Here is a 14,225-nt window from a genome sequence, read left to right on the forward strand (position 1 = left end):
GCACGTAGACCACTTTGTAAAAAGGTATAAAAACCTGACGAAAAAGGGAACTGCGGGATCCTGATTTTGGACGCTAGTCTGCAGGTTTCCCCGGGCCCTGAATAAAGCACCGCATAAACTAACTCTGTTAGTTTGTGTTCTGTTTGGGGCATCGGGCAACAGTACCACACAGTTTACTACAGCTTTATCATGTCTCCTGATCCCAGAAAAGGGATCTGCAGGGAGACCTGCCAATGAAACCAGGAGCTTGTAATTAACACAGGTGAATTAAAGTATTGACATGACTATAACTGAACAAAATAAAGACTTGAATTTCAGTATAATAGAATAGCTAACAATGGGAAGGAAATTTAGTAAGCAAACTGCTAAAACAGGAAGACAAGCAGCTGGATGTAATGTATAAATATACCCTTGTACAGGGAAGAGATAAGGAAGACTGGCTGGTTTTGTATCAACAATAGGTTAAAAATATAGTAACTTGATGGAATGTATACCTAGCCACTTGCTCATTGAATACTAACAAAAAAAAAAAAAAAAAAAAAAAAAAAAAAAAAAAAAAAAGAAGGAAATGTATTAAAAATCTTGTATAAACCCACTGAAATCTATGTGGAACAGAAATGTTCCCAGAGAAGCATTTCATAGAGCACAGGCTCTAATGCTTTTTCTCAGCTAGCTTAATAAGTGCGTTTTTTTAAAGAGAAAACTTGCTTGTCTGTTGATCTTTGTTTCAATGACTGGCTCACGATGACTGAATAGCATTGCAAGGATAAATATTTAATTATGTGCATGAGGTGTTGCAGCCAAACTGGTCACATGCAAGCAATTTTTCTTTAGGGGGTTTTATAGCTTTCACCATAATGGTACAAGTTCAATCATCCAATTAGGTACGAATGGATATTTCTAATTATCCAATCACAAAGTATATTCTGTATGCTTTGCAACAGTATCATCTTGCATCAGCATCCTTGTGGTTTATTTGTTAATCCAGGTGTTTCAGCTGTTGACTTAAAGTTATCAGGTACTAGAGTCTGCTATGTAAAAGTTGGGTTTTGCTGTTATGTATTTGCTTTTGCAAATTATTATAAATTGTAACCACTTCTGTAAATATATTGCAAATCATAATTGCTTTTGTGAACAATATAACTAAAATTGTGCACGAAGCATGCTTGCAAAAGATGTATTACAAGATATGACTGCTCTTGCAAAACGTATAATCAAAACAACACAGGCAGAGAACAATGTGAAAAAAAGAGGGAGGTTTATTTTTTTGGTAAAATTAAAAAAAAAATTAATAAAGGACAATAGGAGACAAAGATAATAAACAGCTGGGTGCTTGGCATATAGCCAAGAGCACACTTGCTATTTCGAAGACACTTTTTACATACTTTTAAATTGCATTAGCCTACTGCATTTCATAAACAATTATGCATATTTCAACTTTTCCTCAAATTAGTTTACATGTTCCAAGAACTGTTTAGTATGGCTTTTCTTGGCCTTTTTAGAGCATGCGCATTTTTTGGTTGTGGTTTTAGTCTGTTCTTGTTAATTTCAGCTTGGGCTTTGGTTTATACTTTCTACAGATGGTAAGTGCTGATAGTAGCAGGCATCTTTTTCATAGTTTATTGGATGTCATGCTAACTAAGCAGACAGTTTAATTATTGCAAGCATAACTACATCAATTATTTTACCATTATGTCTTAAGTTCAGAAATAAAAAATATGCTTTTATGGCAAAGTTACTTTAACATTATACATATAGCATTCATTTTAATATTTGCAAAAAGCCAGTATTATGTGTTTATAGGAGCAAGATACCGTAAAAGGAGAATACCAAGTCTAAAGTGGCATCAGAAGACCTCTCTGAGGGACCCTCGGAGACTGGATTTATGCAATGCTGTGGCAACCTGAGGCGGAGTTGTGGCAAAAGGGATCTGGAAATGTGCAAAGTCATTTGGGGAAGTAATGCAGCTGCAGCAGAATAAAGGACTGCTAGCTGAAGAATTGGGGTTCTTCTGGCTACTGCCACACACCCAGCGCTGTCACTTTTGCTTTATTGGTCTGTCCCTTATTATCCCTTAGTAAATTCTTAAAATTTTGAGGAGTGGGCTTCGTTTCTCACATCAGGCATCAGCAGCAACCTGTGTTTCTGCTAGATACGGATCCTTCAGCTAATCTGGTGAGAACAGGCGTTTCCTTCTGTTAGTGAATCACACGTTGCTTTTAGCAGGGGTAGGCGGTGGGTCCGAAGATGATGATGGTGCAGTGTTTATATACTCGCAATGCTGCTAACTTCTAACCACTTCTAACCACTGTGTGGTCTCAAGTTGTACCGCACCATCTCGGCAGAAATGTAAAGAGGAAAGGAAAAAAAAAAAAAAAAACAAAAAAAACAAAGACAAAATTATTTGCAGGGCGAAAGAGCTGGCAGACAGCAGGCTGTTACCACTGCAGATGGATGGTGGTAATGGTAAACCCGGAGCTGTGGAATGCCTCCACCGATGGCAGCAAGGAGGGAAGGAGCCCGTAAAGCCACTGTGGCCCTTGCCTGAAGGCTCCTAGCCTCCCTGTACTTCTTCCAGGCTTGGGAGAACACTTTCTCCTAAATATTAAGCTCTGGAAATGGCGAAGGAGAGCCCCGTTTTCGCGGCTGCGGGGCGTTTCAGCGTTCCTGAGGAGCCGCTCCCCGAGGCGATCCCAGGCGGGCCGGTAGCGGGACTGCATCTCCCGTCATCCCGCGGGGCAACGCCGCCATCTCGGCACCGACCGCCGGGCCGGGCCGGGCCCGAGTGCCCCGCTGTGTTCCTCGGGCCCCGCCGCATTCCCCGCTCCCCGCCATGAGCTGGGACGGCGCCGGCGAGGAAGTGCGGTTCCTCCTGGACCTGTGAGTGCCGCCCCGACACGCTCCTGCTGCCCGCCCTGCGAGGGGCTGGGGGCAGGGCTCGCAGGCCTTGGGGGCGGTGGCGCAGCGAGTTGGGTGCGGGCAGGGCTCGGCAACGCTCAGGAGCTGAGGAGAGGTGGCAGGGTTTGTCAGAGGTGCCCCTTCGGGAGGAGTTACAGGGCAGGTGGCAGGGGTGACGAGGTTTGGCACGGAGGTAACAGGATGATCCTTGACAGCTGCGGGTGTGGAGGGACGGCTGAGGATCCCTGACTTCACCTGGCCCCAGAGAATCCGGTGAATGGTGTTTTGCTCTGAGTTTTTCTCCATGTTGATACCGAAATTGGTTAGAAAACAAATTTTCTAACACGATTTGAAGTATTAGAAAGCAGGCATTTTGTTGCATAGCTGGACACATCTGGAGGATTTTTCCTTTAAGCGGGTACATTGTGACAGTTTACAAGGACGTTTATTCCATGGTGCTCTTGCGTATTCTTTAAAGCGTACTTCCTGGCTAATACATAATTTGCATGCATCCACGTCTCACTGAAAGTCCTTTTGTGGTCCTAGAGGGTCTCTGGTGGTCCCCAAGTGTCCCCAGTGTTGCAAATCGTGACTTTGCCTTGAACGTCTCTTAGGGCATGCGCTGTTGCTTCTTGTTGCATAATGTTATGAATGACGTTCTATTTGTCCAGTTTTTCAAACAACAAGATTAAATTTAGGAGCAATTTTTTAATAGCAACAATTGTATATAAATGAATACAATCAAAGTATATTAGATACATATATTTTAATATATGCAAAATTTGGCAGTGTGTACTTTAGTATCATTGAGGTTCGTACAAAGCATAAGCAAAACTGACCAGGATTACAGGGAGGTGCCCGCCTTTCCTCACGTACCAACAATCAAGCCAAAAATCCCACTTGTATACTATATGCTAATACATATGAGTACAGAATTTTCTGGAAAGCTCCTCCTAGTTTCTGTTCCTAAAATCTACATCACTATGTTGTGTTGCTCATGCTGTACTAGTAGTTAGGGGTCTTATTTCCGATGAAGGCTCCTTCTCTCCATCGTGCCCACTGTGTAACCTTGCAGATAGTGCAAGCTCCCTAAGCTCAGGGTTATGTAACTAAGCATATGTTCCCACAATAAAACCTTATTCAAGTTCCATGCCTGGAATCATCCCAATTTGGCCCATTCCAAGGTCGAAACTTTTTATTTCTAGATGCTGCTTATCAGACCTACATCCTTCTATTACTCCCACCTAACATCTGGAGGATTCCATCTGCTTTGTCTCACCATTTCCTTTTTTTGCTTGTAACAATTATTTTCTATTGATATGAGTACAGTTTTGCTAAAATAGTTACAATTTAGTTAGCACAAATCACATCACAGTAACTTCGGCACAAAAGCCACTATATTCCTCATTATCTGTTTATCCACTGGTTGCAGCTACATTTAGCATCCTGTGTGCCTACCTTTTTATTCTTTTATCTGATTTGCTAGTTAGTCTTTAAGCTCTGTCTTGCAACTCCAAGGGGAACTGAAAATGTCTATTCTCTGCATTATCTGTCAATGTCAAATTCCGTTGTGTTCCAGAGGAAGTTAGAAACAGCACAGGAATAAAATATTTCATTTCAAAGATAAAAGAAAAATAGCTAGCAAAGAGTTAGATTGTTATTCATACCTTAAAGCACTGAAGATAAGATTATAGTTGCTGTGGTGCAGCCAATAAGTGTTTTATAGTTTCCTGTAAAGTAAATAACTTGAAAGTGAAAACCTTTATAATTTAAATGATTGTCTTTAAACTGCAGATCAGTATTGTACTATGAGAATATCAACCAGCTTTTTGAAAAGAGTTTGATTAATCTTAATAACCATTCAAGCTAAATTTAATATGCCATGGTACGAGACAGTTGGCATAGCTCACATTGATTTCTCATGTATCTGCATTGGGTTTGGAGTATTTTCTGCAAATTTCAATAAGTAGTTGGTTTAGATTTAGTGGCCCCTTTTACAGCTGCATTAGTGAGACAAGCCCCTGCTTTCTGCTCATCATGTTGCACAGATCCTGCCTGTGAGCAGGTTCACATTTGTAGTCTTCAGAGATGATAATAAATGGTGTGTTTATTATCTTTGATAAGATTTCTTTTTTAGAGGTAAACAACTATTCTTAATTTTTGCAGTCAAGTAGAGGAATGATGTGTATAGATAAACTGTTTAATCTCAAAACAAAGAATGTGGATGGTGTAACCTATGTTCTGAAACAGAGCTTGGTACAGGCTTCTCTGTTGGTCAGTCAGCCAAGTTCATCCAGCAGTCTCTGAGGTTCCATGAAGGCATGGAATTCTTGTACATCTTGCAGGAATGAGTTAAAGGTGATCTTGGTGTGTGCTTGGGTATATAAGGGTCTCTGCAGGCAACGCCTGGGTTTAACTGCCCAGGTTCTGTTGGGAATGTCTCCTCCATACAGTGTCCTCTGCAGTGACCTGCTAGAGGTGCTCTTCCTGCACTGTCTGAACTGCCATACTGGAAATCTTGGTTCTTTCCTCCTTCAGTCTGTGCTACCCTTCAGCTTATAAAACATTAATATTTTGACCTCTTTAAAGTTTTTATTTGGTGTGAGTTCGATTTCCTGCAGTTTGGTGGTATTCTGATACCAGACAAGGTTTGTTGCAAAACCAGTTGCGTGTAGGAACTCCAGAGCTGTGGAGTATTGATTTATTTGTATTATTTGTATTGATTTATTAAATAAGGGTATTGATCTAATATTGATACCCAGCTATGACAGACAAAAGACTCTGTAGCAGTTTCAAATTAGAAAGTGGATGTTTAATTTGATGCCGGGCATCTGCCTGGGGTAGTCTGCTAATATGCACTGCAAAGTTACAAGCAATTCCAGAGTCTATTTATTTACAAACGTTTTAAATATTTACATATTCATAACACTAACACCTCCTATGGTAATTAGCTTAAAAGGCTACTAAGCATGCATAGTTTCCTCCCTGAATTGGGTCAGTGGTCCTTTTTATGGGGAGGGGTTGTAAAAGGAGGAAGTAAGCTGAGTCTTCCTCATTCTGAACTTTCAACCCCTCCCATGGATGACAATACAAATGAGCTCCGGGCGAACTCCAATTTCCTCTCTCCATGACTTTTGAATGGGTTTCCAGATGTTAAAGATATGCAATTATCTGTGTTACTTTAGATCTATTTATCAGTTTCTCCGTTTCTCATTACACACACGGCTAAACAAACAAAAATGACAAGCAATTAGTTATTTAAATCCAGGATAACCATCTCAAATCCAGCTTCTTTTAGCTAACTGCTAACTCTTAATTATTTCCAGCAAAGCCTATCTGTCTATCTGCTCCAATTAATTCCAGCAAATCTATCTCTAGCTAAAATCTTAACTTTTCTAGAATCCATGTCTCACTATGCTAAATTCAATTTGGCATTTCTCCAGGCTCCTGCTGCCACCTGCACTCAGCCACTTGTCCTGGCAGTGTTTCTGTGAGTTTTAGTCAAGGGGATTTTCATTCAGAGCAAACGCTGAACAGCTCTCACTGCAACTGCAAATTTCAGAGACAGCTTGAGGAAGGCACAGAAAATAATGGTTGAGGGGCTGATTTTTGCCTTCAGATGCTTAGGGAACAGTTTCACAGAAGGATCAGCTTGTACCCCAAAAGGCAACAGCTGAATCAGTGGTAGTATGGAACAGCTGAAAGGTCTGAGGGAACCATAGCTGGATGCAGAAGATGACAATTAATGGCTTGATTGTTCTAGTTGTACTGTGTAATGCCTCTTTTTGATTTACTGTAACTTTCCTTTATTTCAGATGCCTTCAGTGTTTGACAAAGAACCTTTCCAGATATTCTGCAGATATTAAGTCATTGCCACCCAATATAAAGGATAAACTGATTAAATTAATGAGTAGGCAAGGGCAAATAACTGATACAAATATCGGTGAGGTAAGAATGCGTTCAAAACTCTACTGCCTGTTTTGGGAGGGGAAAGTAGCCTCTCTTGCACATCAGTCTGTTCCTGAGAACAGATTTTGAGATGTTTATGCATAATATATAATATATAATATATAATATATAATATATAATATATAATATATAATATATAATATATAATATATAATATATAATATATAATATATAATTAATATATAATATATAATATATAATATATAATATATAATATATAATATATAATATATAATATATAATATATAACATATACATATATAATATATATATAATATAACATATAACATATAACATAAACATATATAAGATATATATAATATAATATAATATGTAATATGTAATATATATATAAAGGATATCAGCAGCTTGTTAGAATTCTGTTGGTAGAATTCTATTGACATTAAGCACACAATCTCCATATAATTTATTTAAATTTTGGTTCCTTGAAGTATAATGATGGCAGAGCTAGAAAATGATAGTTCAAGTTCTTCCGTCCCTTTTGCACCCTGATGTGTGTCAGTGTTTCAGTGTGACACCAGTTAATGACATTTCTTCAGCTGTAGATTCAGATTTGTAGATTTGCTATCTGTTTATTGTTGCATTGTTCAGCCTCAAAGGGAGGTGTGAGAATTGAGGCAAGCTAAAGGTTGGCCTTGGTGAAACAGAAAATGAATGACTCCCTGTGCATTCCTGCTTTGGCCTTTAACTCAAGAGATAAATATTATCAGTTTCTCAGAGTCATCATAGTAGAGCCAAGACTAGAGACAGAAGCACTGTGGAAAACTTACAAACAAAAGAATTTAGCTTTAGATAAAATGATTTTGTGCTTACACAGAGTAAGTCTTTGAGCAAAAATCAAATTCTTATTAATTGATCTTATTTTGGAAAAATTGCCTGGACAAAAGCTGGTTTAGGCTAGCTTTTCAGTAAGGAATAATTTCAAAACATCCTAAGAGATTATATAATTACAGCCATATGATTGTATGCGTATGAATGCACAAAATCCATTAGGATATTTTTAGTCTGGAAATAAACTAGAGACCTTAATTTACAGACTTTTCTGTTGTCTCTTTCTAAAATCTCTTCTGTATTTGTCTTCATTCAGCAGTTGATCAGTGCCTTCTCTTGGACCCTATTTTCCATGTGACTCTGGGAAATTCTGCTCTGGTTCTTTTTATTTTTGTCCACATTTGTGTTACCATGGATCTTTTTCTCCCTTACTCCGCTTTTTGCTTGGAGCAGCCATCCACATGCACTCCAAACTCCTTATTTTAAATCCTTTTTGCCATGAAGTTTGATGAAGCCATTCAGCATGTGTCCACAGAATATAAGCCTGTGGTTTTGAATGTCTTTTTTTGTGTGCTGCATCCAAACAGCCCTTTGTCTCTCTAAAAGTTTTACATATTTGCAAAACAGCCAGATTTCCTTGTAGTATCTTTGTTATACCTTGTTATAGTGAGCAACAGGAGGATTAGGCCTTTAACAAGCCTGTCAGCTGTGCTGTAACCTTTGCTAGTTTATGGAAATTTATGTTCTATCCTTGGGAATTAAGGAAGAGAGTGACAAGCTAAAGGGAGTATATGGCTATTGCTACTAAAATCTGAGGCCTTCCACTGCTTTGGGTCTAACTTTTGTAAATATTGTCTTGGGAAGGATTTCATAAAAATTCCTATCTGGGTCTTGTGGGAATGAAAGATCCCATTTAATGAGGATTTGGTACCTCTTCATGGTATGGTAATGAGAGTGCTTGTTTATGAGGAAGAGAATGTGTGAGGAAAATACTTTGGAAAATACTTCCAAATATCATTCTTACCTGTTATGCAGGTTGAAGTTTTGATCGCAGTCAGTATTTCTTTTTGCACTGCAGATTTCTGCCCTCAGAGCTATGGCATTGTCCTGGATACACATGTAGCAAGTGAATCACCAAGATCGTATTTCCATTATTTAAGTAGCAGTATTAATGTGTTTGTGCTCAGTATGTCACAGAAGCAGTTCATGATGTCAGGAGCTGAACTGCTGCACATATAGACCAGATTTTCTTTAGTTTTTAATTCCTATGACTGGTAACCCCACCCCTCTACTGCAAACTTCTATGTGATACCTAATATTGTGAGTATTTTCTATAAAAATGCACAAGTTTGATGGCATAGCAGAGTTTGACTGAAATGGCGGGTTTTCATTACAGGTATTGCACCCTGCTGTGGAGTCTCTGGACCTCCGAGACTGTGATATTTCAGATAATGCGTTATTGCAGCTTTATAACTGCAAGCAGCTGAAAAAAATCAACTTAAATTCTTGCAAGGAGAACAGATTTGGAATTACTTCAGAAGGTGTGTTATCTGTGCACAGATAACTGGGATCTTATTTATGGTTTATTTTTCTTGTTAGATTGGAATAAATTGCAAAGAAAATACCTAGGGTAAATATTGCTTTAAAAAAAATCCCCAATGCCACCCCAGTACTAATTAAAAGTCTCTCCAGTGGTGTAAATTTCAGACCTAGAGCACTGATTATCTTAGGACAGAGCTATCAGGTTACTCTCCTGTTAGATTTCTGGTAAAACTGTGCTATGCTCAGTATTTTCCACTTTATTTAAATTATTCCTTCCTCAAAACTTGTTTCAGAGCCTTTGGCCTCAGCACGATGGTTATGTTAAAGAATAAATAACTCTTTCAAGTATTGTTTCTTTGGCAGGGGTCATAGCACTGGCCTTATCCTGTCCTTACCTGCGTGAAGCATCTTTCAAAAGGTGCTGTGATATAACTGACAGTGGAGTTCTAGCTCTTGCACTCAACTGCCAATTCCTACAAATAGTGAACCTGGGCAGCTGCTCAGGCATCATGGATGCATCTCTGCAGGCACTAGGAAAAAACTGCAAATTTCTTCACAGTGTGGACTTCTCATCTACTCAGGTAGCTAAGGTGGCAGTTGGCCCATTGATTTTCATTTGTTTCTTTTTGGATTGTCATGGTAAAGTTTGAAGGGGATCATTTTAACCCAGCTCTTGACAAGATTTAGGACTGCAGTTTACTTCTAATTTCGGCCTCTTAAGGAAAAGGAAAGGTATATTTTGCTTATTGGTGACTGGAAAAATACACATTTTGTATTAGAGCACATATGGTAACTAAAGATAAACTTTTAGAATCTGCTTAGGGTTTTTTTTTTAGTGTATTTATTTAGTACAATCATTTTCTTTAAGTTATGAAGTAATCCAAAATATTCCATTTAAAGAAAGTAGAATTTTGGACAGATTATTGCCTGCTTTCCGTTAGAACAAACTGATGTGGGTAATAATCTAGGATGTTGAACAATACAAGCCCCTAGTAGAAGTAATCATTCCATAATTAAATGATATTTTAGGAGTGATTATGCTTGTCAGAGTTATGTTACAGAGTCAACACTGAAAGAATGACATTTTAAATGTCAGAAATGTCAGGGAAGAGGATTTAACAACAGTATTTAGCATGAGAAGGGGGAGACAAGCTGCAAATGCAATCCTGTAACATATTTCATAATTACAGTGAGATAATGAAGCGAGGGAAAGGTTTTTTGCAGTAAGTGTAGTGTTCAATTGATGCTGATGGTGAGTAATTATGTTGAATGTGAGTCCAGACCGGCATTCACAATGAAATGTCAGTTCTGGAAATCATGTAGGAGGTTCTTATTTTAGATGCTATTCTTCTTTTGAGTCTTCCAGAAGTAGGGTATCTTAATATTTTGTTTGATATTTTTTATTTATTGCCATTTAACTCTCATTTCTCCAGACTTACTTCATTGCTTTTTTACTTCCTTGCCTCTCTTCCTTTATAGAAAAAACCTGTTTCCCTGTGTCTGTTTTAAATGAGGTAAAAGATTCTTGAGTAACTACATGTTTACACTTTTTTTTAAACTTTTCTGCTATGATTACTTTTTTCCCCCAACCCAAATTGGTCTAGGGAGAGCAGAAACGCTTTTTAAACCTTTAAACTAAAAGTGCTATATTCTGACCATATTAGTGTACCCACAGTTAAATGAGACAAGGAAGCTGCAGAAATAGCAGTTACACAGTTGGAAACATCCTTGCAGAAAGCCAGGCTGGATCAGGTGGCAAGAAAATGAAACAGTATTTAATAGGATGAAAAAAAACCCCACACCTTGGACAATTTTATCTACTAGTTTAGCTGGGAAGAAAATACTGTAGTATTAGGTGTATTCACTGACTGCAGGGAGTGAATAAATTAGTATGATTTTCGCATCCAAATAGCTGTGTTTGAAAAAATTGAGCTTTAATCCATTGTGTTTTTTTCTTCAGGTAACAGATGATGGCGTTGTAGCACTAGTGAGTGGAACATGTTCAAAGAATTTAAAGGTAACTGACTTAATCTAATAACAAAGGGATGAACAAAAGAAAATACCTGCATTTTTAAATTATTATTTAAAAATTAAAATTAAAATTACTTTAAAATTATTTAAATTATTAGCAGCAGCATTACTTCAGAGGGATGGTTTTACTGACTGACTTTCATTTCTGTCCTCTTTCAAGATCCTTTGAGTTTATGAATTGGAAAGACTTTCCAATAAGACAATTTTTTTTTACTTTTACCCTATGATCTCCAAAATATATTTTACCAAATCCTAATTTTGCTAGATTTGGTTGTCTTTTTTCTGCATTTCTTCTTGTGTGTTATATTTAGTGATAGGTAAGGCAATTTAGAGGAGGGGAAAAAAGTTGATAATAATCTATTTCTTTATTCTGCTTTTCATCTTTTCCTAGCATGTACAAGAGGCAGTAGTTTTACAGCTGCAGAGAAATGAAGAAAAGAGCAGGGTTTGGTCTAATCTTGAAGAAGTTATTTGATTTCTTTTAGGAACCATGTAGATAAATAGAAATACCAGAAACCAGCAGAGGCTATTTTGGGAAATTTTGGGAAACACCAGAATTTAGTTTTCCTGGATATCGAATTGGTAGGAGAATGTCATAGGGAAAGTGATGGGACTCAAACACCATGGAATCTCGTTGAAGAGTTTATTCAGATGTCTTGAATAGTATGTGTGCATTGGGACAACTTGGCTTTATGTTTTTAGTTTAGACTTCTTACAGAAAAGCTGTCATATTTTTCCTTAGGGTATTTTCCTGCTCTGTACAGGACCACATATGAGGTCAATGCACAGAGGCCGTAATTCCTTCTGGTTGGGGATCTCTGACATGGATTGGGCAAAGGAAAGCTTTGCCTCTGAAACTCTGGGTGCTCTGACAGGCTGTTGTCATTCCTGTGTTCCTAACAGGAGATCCACATGGAGCGCTGTGTGAATCTGACAGACATCGCTGTGGAAGCTGTCCTTACTTGTTGTCCCAAGATACACATTTTTCTGTTCCATGGATGCCCACTGATAACAGGTAGGTCTAATCACAAGAAGGTAATTACTTGCTGATCATACCTTCTTGCTTTCTGAAAAGCACACTGTACTCCATAAGTAACCCCAGACAAATAATAACTTACTGGATAAAATAATCATCGCATACTGAGATTTTCAAAGCAAGATGAGAGTTAAGCTATGAAATGTGGCAGCAGCCTTCAGAGAGGGGAAATTTTTGTTTGTTTGTTTGTTTGTTTGTTTGTTTGGAAATTGGTTTTTTTTTTGTCCTTCAGCATACTGATGAAGACCCAAAGACTTCAGAAAAATATTAGTGTCTTAAACCCCTGCTGTATTCCAAAAATGTGGAACAGCATCCATTCAAGAAACAGTGGAATGGAGTAGGACAGCCTATGGGTGCTAACTTCTGTTATTGGTGATGTTTTAGGTGATTGGAGAAAGAACCATGAGTGTTTGGATTACTGTAGATGTATCTTAAGTGTGATATTGTGATAGCAAAAGAAGCATAAATGCAGATATAGAATTTCTTTACTGTGTTGTGTACCTATTCCAAATACCACCTCTATATTCTGAATGAATAACAAGAAATTCCTTTGTTCTTTTTCAGATCGTTCCCGAGATGCTTTAGAGCAACTCATCATATCAAACAAAATCAAGCAACTAACATGGACTGTTTACTGATTATTTATCCTGTACATGTGAGTGTCAAGTTTACAGGTGGGAGAGCTCCTTCAGCAAACAAGCACCTGGAGACGAGCTGGTGGCTCCTATGCCACCAGGTTGCATCCCTCCTACTTCCCACCAGAGGTCTCTGTTGCCATTCCAGTCCTTGCCTGTGAGCCTGGGCTTCCCCATTGTCTCTCCTTGGAGCCCTGTCTTTGCATTGATCATACTTCATTGAGAGGAAAGTTAAACTATAATTCATATTACAGGGCCGTTGCTCAGGCTTCCCGAAGTGTTGGATTTGGCTGTTACTTAGTATCCTTTAGCAACTTAGCTGCATATACCAACCCAGTTTAGGTAAGTCTGTGTTCTGAGTTTGTATTCTGGGATAGTACTTGCAACTGAAAATACCGAGCCCAAACACAGAAATATCTGTGAAGCTGGGAGTTTGATCTAACAAAGATCAACAGACAGAACTGGTGAATGGAGGTGGCATTAACAGTAATAAAAATGTACTTTCAATAGTAACACAGAATCTCCTTTCACCATGTACTTTTGCTAGGTCTGAAATAAAAAATGTAGGTACTTTTCTTCTGATGTAACTGATGCAGCAGATTTCTATTCTTACCTACCATCAAATACTTGCTAGATTTTTACACATCCAAAACTACAGCCTGTGAATGTGTAAACATAAACTTGCTTTGGAATTGTTACGGTGACTTTACAAATTTCAGAGTAGTAGCTATGACCAAGGAAAGGACTTTATATATGGGCAAATATTTAATTTGCTCTGGCTTTTGCCTATGTTTCTACATCAAAATAATTTTAGGGAACAAAATACTGGTATTCGTAAGTGCATCTGTGAGTGAAATAGGACTAAATGTAGCACTTAAATCTCAGGATGGTATATGTTCTGCTGTATGCAGTTAATTATGTAGCCAGTGGCCCCCAGAAATGGAAAATATCAATAAATTTATTGTTCAATTACAGTAATATTGAAAATAATTTTTGAACTGTAGAATGAGTTTATTATGTGATGCAGCAGTGCTCTCATCACAATTATAAGACCTTGGCTTTCTTGAACCAGCATAACCTGTAGTGAGAATTCTGTGATTTCTGCATTAAGCTCCCTAATGCCAACCATTTTAGCTTTGTAAGGGCATGGAGCACACTGGGTTCATCCTCTGGATCTGGAAGTAGGGCGATTTAGCTAGCGTGGACTAGCGTGGATTTGATGACATTTGGAAACCTAAAGAGTTTAGGCAACCATAAGGAATATGTTTACTATTTAACTTTTGTCATAGCCACACCTAAGTGTTGCAGAAATAAACCAGTCT

General features: G+C 38.1%; 1 protein-coding gene across 1 annotated transcript; it reads left to right on the forward strand.

Moving 5' to 3' along the window:
• The first annotated feature begins 1,259 nt into the window (after positions 1-1,259).
• AMN1 (antagonist of mitotic exit network 1 homolog) lies at positions 1,260-13,877 on the forward strand. Its single transcript, XM_056482611.1, is given in 9 exon segments — positions 1,260-2,778; positions 2,781-2,880; positions 6,714-6,846; positions 9,056-9,200; positions 9,565-9,782; positions 11,162-11,218; positions 12,136-12,247; positions 12,833-12,923; positions 13,158-13,877. Coding segments are annotated over 8 exon segments (999 nt in total). The 5' UTR covers positions 1,260-2,618; the 3' UTR covers positions 12,907-12,923; positions 13,158-13,877.
• Positions 13,878-14,225: the final 348 nt, after the last annotated feature.

This window comes from Oenanthe melanoleuca, chromosome 1A (genome assembly GCF_029582105.1).
Source record: "Oenanthe melanoleuca isolate GR-GAL-2019-014 chromosome 1A, OMel1.0, whole genome shotgun sequence".
Lineage (NCBI taxonomy): Eukaryota > Metazoa > Chordata > Aves > Passeriformes > Muscicapidae > Oenanthe > Oenanthe melanoleuca.